Raw genomic sequence first — 12282 nt, 5'->3', positions numbered from 1 at the left:
CAAGCAATTATTCCAAATCTTCCATGCAGGTTTTATACCTGGTCCTGCCAAGAGACTAGAAATTCTACTGCATGCAAATAAAAGCCTTCTGCAGGCGTGTGTCAATAGATTTTGTATCAAATAGACATTATTGAAAGAAAATGTCCAACAGTTGTGCTTGACCTATCTTGCTTGGCGAAGTTGGTTTCAAAATACCAAAGTAAAATATGCCTTACAAAAATTTCACTAATTGCCTGTGTTACAGCATAAATGTTCATAAGCACTTTTTGGGTTCTGTATAACTTACCTCAGTACATAGTTAACACAGACAATACACTGAGGTTGTAGGTTGCGTGTATTGTAAATGACAGTTCCTTGAGTCTCCAGCCATACGTATCCACCATGCTTTGCAAGCATTCGGTACTGGCCAGTTACTACTTGACCTTTTGCACACACTGTCAAATAGAACAAAATATAAATAACGTAGCAGCATTTATAAGAATGCAATATATAAACGTAGCACATCACTTAAACCAGTAAAACTGCCTTTGAGTTCTAGTCATGTAAAATGACAGCGCTAGAATTAACGCTATTTGCTGGTAAATGTCTGATTATCTTATTTTTTAAGTGTAATTGTTAAAGCTAAAATTTTCAAAAGTGGCCACTATTTCTGGGGGCTCAACGTGAGAGAGTTCAAGTTAGGTGCCCAAAATCTGTGGACTACTGATTGCATATGTATATGTAGACTAGTTTAAGGCCAAGAATAGGTGCCTAAAGTTAAGCTCCTCAGATCATATTTAGGCATCTAAAGAAGTGGACTGATTTTCAAAAGTGCTGAACACCCATCAGTTGCTTTTATGTAGGTGCCTATGAATATAGGAGTCCAATTTTAGGTGCCCACCCCTTTTTAAAAATAAAAATCTTAGCCTAAATTGTATATATTTTCTTTCCTTCCTCGTGCCTTGGAATCTATGACATCAACTCCAGATATACATTCCTGATATATTTTGTTGTTGTTGCAAATAAGGAGGCATGGTGTTACTATGCTGACATTGATCTTACAGCAAAAGGGAAAGAAAAGAAAAACGTTTTCCAAGCTGTCAAAGTGACACAAATGAAGAATTATCAGTGGTACTGTTTTGTCAGTAGAGAAAATGGAGAGTTGAATTGTTCTGCTTTTCTGGCTGTTTGGGCTATGCAATTGTCATCATTTCTCTGCAATATTTCCTTTTAACCTGCCAGTGTCCAGCTAAGACTTAGATGAAGGTGAAACAATGCTTCCAGGACAATGTAATACATCCATGTAACATCCGGGGTTACACAGAAGACAGAATCAAGCTTTGTTTGCGTAGTAGCACATTGCACAAAAAAAGTGCAGTTCAGATTTAGAGTTTGATCTGGATGCTTTACAAATACTTTTATATATCTCCGAAATACGATATCTATAGTACTCAGAGTTAGGCAAGATGTTTCAGTGTAGAGTTCTTGGCATTTGAGAATTTAAGTTTTTAGGATGCTTTAGTTGGTATCCACCTTCCATTTTTGTCAAAGCAGCTAATATGGACTGTATCTTCCATTCAAGTAATGGTCTTTTTCCCAACTGACAGTAACTTTCTATCCATGTTAATATTAATAATATTGCAATCCATTCTAGCACAGAAGCACTCACCATTGGGATTAAAGTTTGCACAATCAGGCCCTTTTGGCAAAATTTCCCCTTTAAGCAGCTTTTCATTGTAATAACATTATTTGATTGCAATTAAACTGATGTACTAAAGTCCACTTGTAGTTGAACTTGATTTGACAGTCTTTGCACAGGAAAACTCCTGTGTACATGGCCATTGCAGAAACTACTGAAGCACAAGTCTTTCCTGCACAACCACCACAGAACTGGGCCCATTACATTTATGAAATAGAATAAGGGTAGCATACTCAAAGGTATTTAGGTGCCTAACTCCCTTTGATTCCAATGGGGGTTAGGCACTTAAGTACCTTTGTGAACCCCACTCTAAGTGTTTGTGGGTCATTTGTAGTGTTACTCTTCCTGTCTCTAAAGTTTTTTTTCCCTAGGAATATTTCATCATCCCTCATTTAATTTATTTAGACTTTTTTAATTTAGACAAAATATAAGATTATTGTTTTTGATTAAATATGTTTTTGATTAAATGTGTGGAACAAAATCAAAAGGTTTTGCCTTTAGTATGTTTCAGAGACTGTTCTGCTCTGCTTGTGAAACATAATTACATTGGCTTCCTAATCATCAGCTCTTCAATAAGAGTCATAATAAGGGCGCCTGTTACATTACAGGAAAGCTTTTTACTGCTTTAATCTACACCCCCCTCACTCCCCCAAAGCACATCATGTTCTGATACAAAGAGTGGCAGGACGCTTTTTTTGGAGTAACACTATAAATTACTAATGCACTTGAATTTCGTCTTTCAGTTATCTAGCCATATGCCTTCAGTCTGACTTCCAAGTTGTTAGAAAGTTAAAAGGATTTTATTTTAAATACATTACCAAAATATTACATCTCTATCTCATACAACATTAATTAGATCATCACACTGAAGAATAAACAAAAAATATTATCTTCAGTTACTTTTGTTGCCTTTAATTGTTTACAAAGCTTTTTTTTAAATTGCTGTCATACATTTGAAATAGATGCAAAGTATGATATGATTGACTTGGCCTGTCAAACTTCTATGTACTTCCCATTGAAAGGTCTCAGATGGCCAGAGCCAGCTCCCCATGGAAGTCAATAGCAAAATTCCAACTGTCTTTAATGGGAATGAGACCAGGCCCTAAATGGAAATAGTAATAGAATATTGTTTGGTTGGAAAATATAGCTTTGCAGTGAATCTTTTGTGCAAGAAAAGGATTTTCACCTCTTCCTCACATAACTGGTAAAAGAGTGGGCATGTTAAACCCTGTCAAATTAAATTCTAATCTTGCATTCGATGAAAACCAATTAAGTTTTATACTGTATATAAAGCTATACTTGCAGCCAAGAACACAAAGAGTACTATGGTTTATTTCAGCACAGGGTCGTTACCTCATCTGAAAACTTTACAGTATCGTAAAATTGCAACAAGTGTGACAGCAGTATCACCAGTAAATCCAGGGAGTAGTTCTGTTTCCATCTTAAAGGCTTATTTTAGGTGTGTTCATTCAACCTTCAAACTTTTTTCCCCTTCCTCATTCTAGTGGTGGATTACCTTCTTGTAATGAAAAATAAATCCTGCTCTAGAACTCGATTCTTTTCTTTTTTTGGTAACATTACATTATTGTTGGCATTGATGTATTTGGAATCAATGGATATATTTATAGTGTGATTATACTTATCTCCTGCATAAAGCATAGTTAGGTTAAATAAAAATTGGGTGTCTAATATATTTAGCATGGAGTTTTATTTTTGTTTTGCATTTTGAATCATTACTTTGCAGCTCTGCTAGGAGAACAATTTTGTGAAGCATAGATCAAAACAGCTAGGAGAATTCTCCAGAAGAAATTGTACCTTGTTTTAACTTATTTGTACTTTTGAAAAAGGATAATTATGTGTCATCTTATATCAGATCTATTAACATTAGATTAGGCAATGTGTGTTAGAAATCACAGCAAAGAACTCGTGAATATCTGCCCAGTTTCTCAAAAGGTCACAAAGGCTTCCATGTTCAATGAGGGCTTGCTGGTGCCCAGGTGGCTGATTGTTCATGGCTTGCTATTCATATGCCCCCAGCCACATGGGCTTCTTTGGACTTGTAAGAAGTGTCTGGAGGCATTTGCCTCAGCAAGATGCAATGGGCCGAATTTTCTGGTGATGTAAAGTGATATAGCTTGTGTTGAGGTTATTGGAATTGCACTAATTTACATCACCACAGAATTTGGGCCAATGCCTGTAAAGGGCGGAATGCATCAGCTATGCTACCCTGGAACTAGAAAGGGGGTATATGCTTCCCTACACACCTTCAGAGACTGTGGGGCTACTCTTATATTATAGGGCCTGATCCTACACATTTATTACCAGATGTAGTGCTCATGGCTTTGAGTAGCCCTATAAGGCTGCAGTGGGATTCTTTTTATAAATAACCACTTCTGGGTCTTTCCACTGACTTCAAAGTGCTTCTGGATTAGGCCCTACGTTGAGAGCTTAAGTGACACACAGGCTTTATGCTGGTCCTGTGCATGGAGTCGATCTGACCCTGTTAGAACAAGGAGCAGCCTCCGCTGGTGGTTTATTTTATTTCCTCTCTGGTGCTATTTCAAAAGTAACTATCTACAGTTTATATTGTTGATCTCTGGGATTTAAAAACAACTTAAAGCAACATAGCCACTGATTGCTCATGATGCATTCTAATCAGATATCTCAGAATACATAGCTTGCTCAAGCAGAGACAATATCATTAATTGCTCACCCCTGTAAAAGACCTAATTTGTTTTGGGGAATTCAAAATCTGTAAAAAAAAGACAAAGCCACATGAATGGATTGACAGCAGCAGGCTAATGGAGAACAAATATAACTGCTTCCTCAAAACATTCTGATTAAAACTAACATTGTTCTGCATCCCAGATGACTCTCTCTGCTGTCAAACATTCTTATTAATGAACATCTGAGTACTTAACTTATTGGGGATGGCGAGGTCTAGAACCCCTGCTGTTAGTGCTAATGTAAACCTCCCTTCTGGTTATGTAGTTGTCTGCTGAGACTGATTATTATGTTCTTAAAAAAAGTTAAAATCACTCTGAAAGGGATGAGGAAAAAGATGATCGTGGTCTATCACTGGATGCCCCAACAACATGACTGAGCCTTTCACTGCAAATGCATTTGGTAGACACATGCAGGGCCTTCATTATATTGCTAGGAAAGGCCAACTCCAAAGCACAGACAGTCACAAAAAAAATCTATATTTATATATTAGTCAAAAGCCTAATCTTTAGGAGATTAGTGTTAAGGGTTACCTTGAACAGAAGAAAATAGAGTTAGAAATGTAAAGTAAGTACAAAGAGCTAGAGAAGAAATGATGTAGTTTATTTCATCTACCAACAGCTTGTTTTATATTTCAAAGACAGCAATTATGACCTCCAAAAGACATCTCAGAGTTTTATATACTAATTTCATTATAACTGTATATATTTCTGGTCATTATTATTGTTTTCCTCTTGGAAACCATAACCTATGGTTGAATGTAGTGTTCCAAAATGCATTCGTGTGGTTAAGTAACACACATAATGCTCTTCAAAACGCTCATGATGTCATTTTAAATTTTTATATGGAGCCATCAGCTGCAGCATGTTGGATTGTCTCAGTCAAGTTCCCGAGCGTTTGAGTCAGATCCTGCTGGTAGGCTGCTATAGAACTGGATCGACACTTTGTGAAAATGACTATGCTGTAAAAACCAAGCAATTCACCTCACTTACGCAGAGCGCACAGGAGATGACACAAGGGAACAGAAAAATGGTCCAGCTAGTTTGAGATCCTGTTTGCAAGAGACACCTGACCAATTATGTCATCTTGGTAGGGTATTTTCCTGGCCCCCAACTGGTGCAAACTGTTATATCCTGGAGCATGAGAATTTGGCACCTTTGTGTTTCTCTAACCTAGCTAATGTAATGGCATTATTATTTGCATTATAGCAGCAACTAGAAGCCGCAGGCAGGAGTCAGGCCTCATTGTATTAAGTGCTGCACAAAAAGATCTTACCATCTAATTTAAGGCAAAAAGTAACAAAAAATAAGGCAGGAGCAAGGGAAGGAAGATGAGGGAAATGGTACTGAGAACATGCAGATAATTTTATTTTTTTAATCTTACTAAGCTATGTGTCTCAATAGTATCTTCCATCAGCCTAACCACATAATGTTATATCATATAAAACTGTTTCTTTTGCTCGTTTTGTTTGTTTTGCTTGTTTCATTGAAAGCTCCCTTGTTATGATATTATAGGACAGGACAAACAGGAGTGGTTAACTGGCAGTCTACATCTTTTATTTTATATATCTCTAGCATATCTCCTTTCATGTGTGTTTCTCTACTAAATAACCTTTGGTATTTTAAAAATTCTCCTCCTATGTTTCATATTCTATGACCTCTCATGATAATTTCAAAATGATCATATCAGGAATGAAATGAGGTGGTCATAAGCATACACAACCTTCACTATGAAGCATTTATTTATACAATGGCATTATACTTTCTTTCCATATAATTCTCCATCTTTCTGACCACCATTGTCTATTGAGCAGATGCCAACATTTACCATGTCAGGTAATACGGAACCCAACTAAGTATAAAAACCATTAAAAAAAAACCTTCCTCCCAATATATATTACTTTGTATACTGAATGTCATCTTCCATCTATCTCATTGTATTAGGTCCTGTTGGACTTTCCCCAAAATCTTCCTTACTCTGAATTAACCTAAATATTTATGTGTTTTTTCCAGGCTATTTGTTTTGGGTGGGCAAAAGAAGTAAAGTGATGGGAACAGGAGGAAAGAGAGAAAGACATTGAACAAGATAACTGAGTAGAGCTTTTTCTATTACTAATTTCTATTATATTGGACACCTGTGTCTAATACCGATCACTGTGGTATGCCACTATTTACTTTTTGCCATGCTTGCAACTGACCATTTATTCTTATTTATTGCTTCCCAATATTTACTGCTTGCTCTTATCCAGTTTTTCAGCCTCCCAACTGAATCTGGTAACATGAGTTAACTTGGAAAAAAGGGTGTGTCCTAGAATCAAGATCCTGCAAATGGAACTAGTTTTTTTTCTAATTTAGAGTGAAATTCATCTAAAGGGCCAGCCATGGGGCTTCAACGGGTCATAGCAAAAGGCCAATGCATCACTTAAGTCCCACTTTGAAGCACTAGTGCAATCCCTTTGCATTTCTCTCTTACAGAATACATGCAAGATATACACAAGAACTCAACAACGCACCGATGTGCCTTTATGTTTGCAGCATGTTAGTCAGATACATGCACACCGTGTTTTATGTACAATGAAGGACATATCAACATGACTTACAGTTCTGATGGCTTTTAGTCATATTTTCTGAGTCCAAGGCATGATAGAATTCATATGCAGAACGGCCCAGTAGCTCTTCTGGGTGGTATCCAATCAATTCAGTAATTCTTGACCAAGAAAAAAAAGGTTTTATTAGATCTCTCCTGCTCCACAATGTCTATATATATTTTAAGTGCTGCCATTAATTTAAGTCCTTATAGCAATAGATCTGAAAGATGATGTCAAAGAATACACACTGGGATTTCTTTCTGGAACATATTAGGAAATACAGTATTCTTAATAATGATCTGCTGTTTCCATACTTAGGGTATATCTACCCTGCCATAAAAGACCCGCACCTCAGTCACAGCTGGCCCAGATCAGCTGACTTGGGCTCATGAGGCTCGGGCTATAAAACTGCAGTGTAGACGTTCAGGCATAGGCCTGGCCTCTGAGATCCTCCCCCTTATGAGGTCTCACTGCCTTGGCTCCAGCCCAAGCCTGAGTGCTACCTTTAGCTCTGCAGCCTTTGAATACTTTTATCATTCATTTCTATAGTGGTTATTAAGGCAGCCATTAAAAATACTATTTTCTTGCCAAGAGTTCCATAACAGTTGGAAAACTCACTACAGGCAAATCATTGCTTAGAAGTTGTCTCACTGTCTATTACTCCAGATGGGCCTGATCCTCCACATCAGGAGCAGTGTGTGCAAAGAATAGAAGGTCCTGCCCTCTGGCTATCTACTCTGCTTATATAATTCTTACGGTTTTGACTTTAAAAACTGAACTGTAGCAAGGGATTAGCTCATTGCTTTTGGTATTTCATTTATCAAAACAAAATACACAGTAAACTAATGCCAGGAGAGACAGTAAGTTTTTAAAGAAATCAGCTGCTCTGCTTATTCAGTAATGTTTCTCAACAAAAAATCCATGAGGATATTTGGACTGTGTTACTAGGATCAGGAATCCACACACTATGCAGGGTTTACACAGATAGAATTGTGAAAGTCTGATCTCAAAAATCAGAAGTTTCTTAAAGGACCTAAATAAGTATTTAGGAAGGATTTAGCTCGGGATATCAGAGAAATTTTAAAAAGTCTTCAAAATGAGTAGATATATCAAAATAAATATTTACTGGCTGGGTGGGTTAATTTTAAATAAGTGTTTCCTGAATTAAATTTGAAGTGCATGTAACTGTCACATGAAAAATATTCAGAAATTCATCTATTAAAAACAGGAAACAAAGTAGACCTCAGTTAATGAGAAAACCCCCTATATACATCCAACAGCAAAGTCACATCTACTGCAGAGATTCTAAGGAACCATTATTATTTATTGTTTCATCCATAATACTCCTGGGTGACTTGTTCTATTCTTTAAACAAACTGCAGTAAAAACTGGGAAATTAACAGACAACAACAAAAAACAATCGACTAACTCCTAGCTTGTCATAAACATTACAAAGCCAGGAAATTCAGACTTCAATGAATACTCAGTCTCCTCTCTCTTCTTGCACGTAATTGCCATTAACATTAATAGTCACACAGGCCTACAAGCAGCACAACCAAGTGCAGAAGCAAACTCTCAGTTTTGTATACATGTGCTTAGGAGGGGTTGCTGTTGGTCTGAGTGTTTTTCCAATGCTCTAGGGAAAAGTATGGCTGAAGCCATAAACATCCATAAAATAGGTATACATAAATACTGCAAGAGCCAAGTTAATGTACAAGGCAGCCACCTGCAAGGCCTCCTCCATGCTAGGACCACAAATAAACTATGTGCTTTAGTATACGGTTTGATAGCTGACACTGCTGAGTCAGGTGCTTTACACACATAAATATATGGCCCACATCCCTTGTGGCCCCTTTATGTTGTCCCACAAAAATCCATGTGCCAGATTCTGATTTCAGTTGGGATGACTCTAGATTTACATTGGTGTAAATAGGATCAGGTCTGGCTCCTTTGTGGGGAGCCTACAGAGCTGTTTGTCCACATATCTGGGGGACCCATGATTGGGGTGGATAACGTGTGCCCTGCACCCCACTTGCTAATCATGGATATCCTGGCCAGTGCATATGGAGAGTGCTCTGCCAGAATTTGGCCCTGTAAATGCCTCCCCATACACAGGATAAGCCAATTCATCCTGTTCTATGAATACACAAGTAACCACCAGTGCATTGATTCTGCTTGTTGTAAATCACATTTCTTCAAATATGTCAGAGTGGTGTGGGTTTAAAAAACATTGTTTTCTATTAATTCGCTTAGTCAGTGAAACAAATACAGCATTGCCAATGCCAACGTTAAAAAATCATGAGTTAGGTCCCTCCAAAATTATGAGAGAGGCTTAAGAATAAGATGACTCTAAAATAATACATCTGGGGTTCTTTTTGTTTGCCTTCTGGTTTCTGAACCTTTATGTTGTACTTGGGTCATGTTTGCAAGCTTTCCTCTGCAACCAGGAGGAGTAGAAGTTTACTTTTTAACTAAAGCTGAAATTCTCACAGGACCCAGGGCTTTAAGTAGAATACCAAATATCATGAGACTCACAAAGTAATTGTGAATGTTGCAAATAGGTTAATATAAATAAAACCAATCAAAGTCTGCTCTGTCTTCAATGGAGATGCGTTGGTATAACTGGCCACAGAATTTGGCCATGTGCACTAATTTGAATATGTAATCCTTAAAAATGTTGAACCACTAGTACAGAATTAGCAACCAACCCAGGTGGGATTGCAACCCCATTACGTGGGGCAAGTTTTTAAAATTCAGAGAGTTTGGGATTTAACCCTAGTCTTCAAATATGGATTTAGAGACAGGAGGGGAAAGAAATAAAGTTTAACAGTAAAGCAAGGGACAGACACTGATCTCAATTATGCCAGTGTAAATAAAAAATTACTCCATCATCTTGAATTGAGTTACACCACTGAAATTGACATGAGAGTCCCTGGTGCTGTAGTGATGCATAATTTTGTCTGCAATTCAAACATGGCATTTTTAGCTAGCTGCATGCTGGTTCTGTGGATTTGAATCCCCTAACTCCTGTTTCAATCAGTTTCTAGCTAACTTCCGCATTACGAAAATCCCCTTCTTGTAGTTCCATGTTACAGCACCACCTCTTGTAGTATGAGCCTCCAGTGAGGATGTCAAATTGAATTAGATCAGATGTAATCTTTGGATTAAACTGTTGTGTCTCTGGCAACGGGCGTGTCAGTGTCCTTTTGCTGAGATCAGCTAAAATGTACAAACAATATATTAAAAAAAAAAACCTCAAGAGGCTGGGTATCAGAGAACTGCACTCATGCTGTGAAAGAACAATATTGAACAGAAAGAAATTCTAAACGTCCTAAATCACAGAGAAATATTACTCAAGTATTAAAGTATTTAAAATAGCTACTTTTTTTAAATTGGCTAAATCAACTGTACTCCCTTGTTAACTAATCTGTTAACAGTTCTAGGCTTCATTGCGTTTCTCTTTAAACCTTGTCCAGTACAGTGTGACTGTACTTAATTGAAAACATTTGAAGCAAGAGATTTTTCTTTTTTCTCTCACCTCTCAGAAAACTAAAATATGCTGAAAGAGCTTCATGGGTTTTTAAAAAAAAATAAAAAGTACCATAGTATGCACTACAGAAATTCTGTATCTTCTTAGTTGTTACAGGAGTAACCTTTACTTAAAGTTGCAGAACCGTTTCATGCATTCTGGGGGCAGGCAGGGGTTGGCGCTGTTACTTTTCAAAATCTTAAAGCGCATAGGCTACAGCCTTTGCAGAGATGAAAATTAGATTATCCAATTCCATGCCACATTATGCACCAGATGTGATGCCAAATGCACCACCAGTGCTGCGTCACACACAGCCCATAACTCCATTTTAAGTTACTGGACATTTTGTGACAGAACATGGCGTGCAGCAAATAGGTTAAATGTATGTGTCAAAAACGCTATTGGGGAGCTGCTATAGTTTAGTTTTTGAGACAAATCCTCCAGTTACTCTTAATAGCTTCCACAGGAATCTCCTGATTGTACAGAATCTCAGATGAACATACAGAGCACGATAAATTGTACAGTAGCAAGCAGTTAGCTTGAACCAACCAATCGTAAAGGAGGAAAGCATTTTTCTGGAAGTGTGATGTGGGAAGGAGCAGGAGAAAAGAAAAATAAAAGGAGAAGATATGTATGTATGCTCCATGGGACTAATCAATCATTACACACAAACTAAGAAATCCTTATTACTTTGGGTTTGAACACTAGGCAGAAATTTCTCGTTCAAGCTGTGGATAGATAGCACATTTTATTTTAGTGTATTTTCATCTTTGAGATGAAAAGCAGAGTGAAGAAAGGATGTGTTCCTGCCCATACACCCTTTGGAATCTTCTTCTCAGTACTCTTGAACTGTGCGTTTATGGACATGAAAGATGGAGTGTATCTCCACACAAGATCAGATGGGAAACTCTTCAACCTGTCCCGACTTAAGTCAAAGGCCAAAGTCAAAAAGGTGCTAGTCAGGGAACTTCTATTCACTGATGATGATGCCCTTATAGCCCATGATGAAGATCTACTACAAGAACTCATGGACTGCCTTTCAAGTGCCTGTCAGGCATTTGCTCTCACCATCAGCATTAAGAAATGGTTGTATTAGGACAGGGGGTTCCACAAGATCCTTCAATCACCTTAAATGCAAACCAGCTAGAAGTAGTCCAAAAGTTCAGCTATTTAGGTTCCAAAGTGACCACCAACCTCTCACTGGATGAAGAACTAAATGTTCGCATTGGAAAGGCTGCCACCACCTTTAGCAGAGTTACTAAAAGAGCATGGAACAACTCAAAGCTTACCATCAAGACCAAAATGCTAGTGTACCAAGCTTGTGTCTTCAGCACTTTCATGTATGGTGGGGAAATATGGACAACTTATGCTCATCAGGAGAAAAGTTTAAACAGTTTCCACCTACACTGTTTATACTGCATACTCAACACCAAATGGCAAGAGAAAGTCACCAATGCAGAAGTTCTTCAAAGGGCAAATCTACCAAGTGTGGCAGCCAAGTTCAAGCAAAGACGACCATGCTGGCTGGGCCGTCTGAGTAGGTTGGAAGACTGACACATACCCAAGGACATGCTGTACAGGGAGCTATCAGAGAGAACAAGAACAACAGGATGTCCCAAGTTTCGCTATAAAGACACATGCAGGTGAGATATGGAGGAATTTGGAATTGATCCTGACCGATGGGAAATACTGGCAAGTGATCGTAAGAAGTGGCGCCATCATCTCCATCAGGGTATCAAAATCCATGACAGGAGCTGGCTCCTA

The 12282-nt window shown here is 37.9% G+C and overlaps 1 protein-coding gene across 2 annotated transcripts in view; it reads right to left on the bottom strand.

Moving 5' to 3' along the window:
• The window catches only part of EPAS1 (endothelial PAS domain protein 1), a 147038-nt gene that overhangs the window by 13222 nt on the left and 121534 nt on the right, over positions 1–12282 (bottom strand). For both annotated transcript variants that reach the window (XM_027825222.3, XM_043543791.1), the window contains exons 7-8: positions 7002–7108; positions 287–434 (exon numbers count right to left, since the gene is read on the bottom strand). In XM_027825222.3, the coding sequence (XP_027681023.2) occupies positions 287–434; positions 7002–7108 (255 nt within the window). The remainder of the gene's footprint in view (positions 1–286; positions 435–7001; positions 7109–12282) is intronic.

Source organism: Chelonia mydas, chromosome 3 (genome assembly GCF_015237465.2).
Source record: "Chelonia mydas isolate rCheMyd1 chromosome 3, rCheMyd1.pri.v2, whole genome shotgun sequence".
NCBI classification, from domain to species: domain Eukaryota; kingdom Metazoa; phylum Chordata; order Testudines; family Cheloniidae; genus Chelonia; species Chelonia mydas.
Note: the sequence above shows the minus strand (reverse complement) of the source record. Positions and strands in the feature narration are given on the sequence as shown.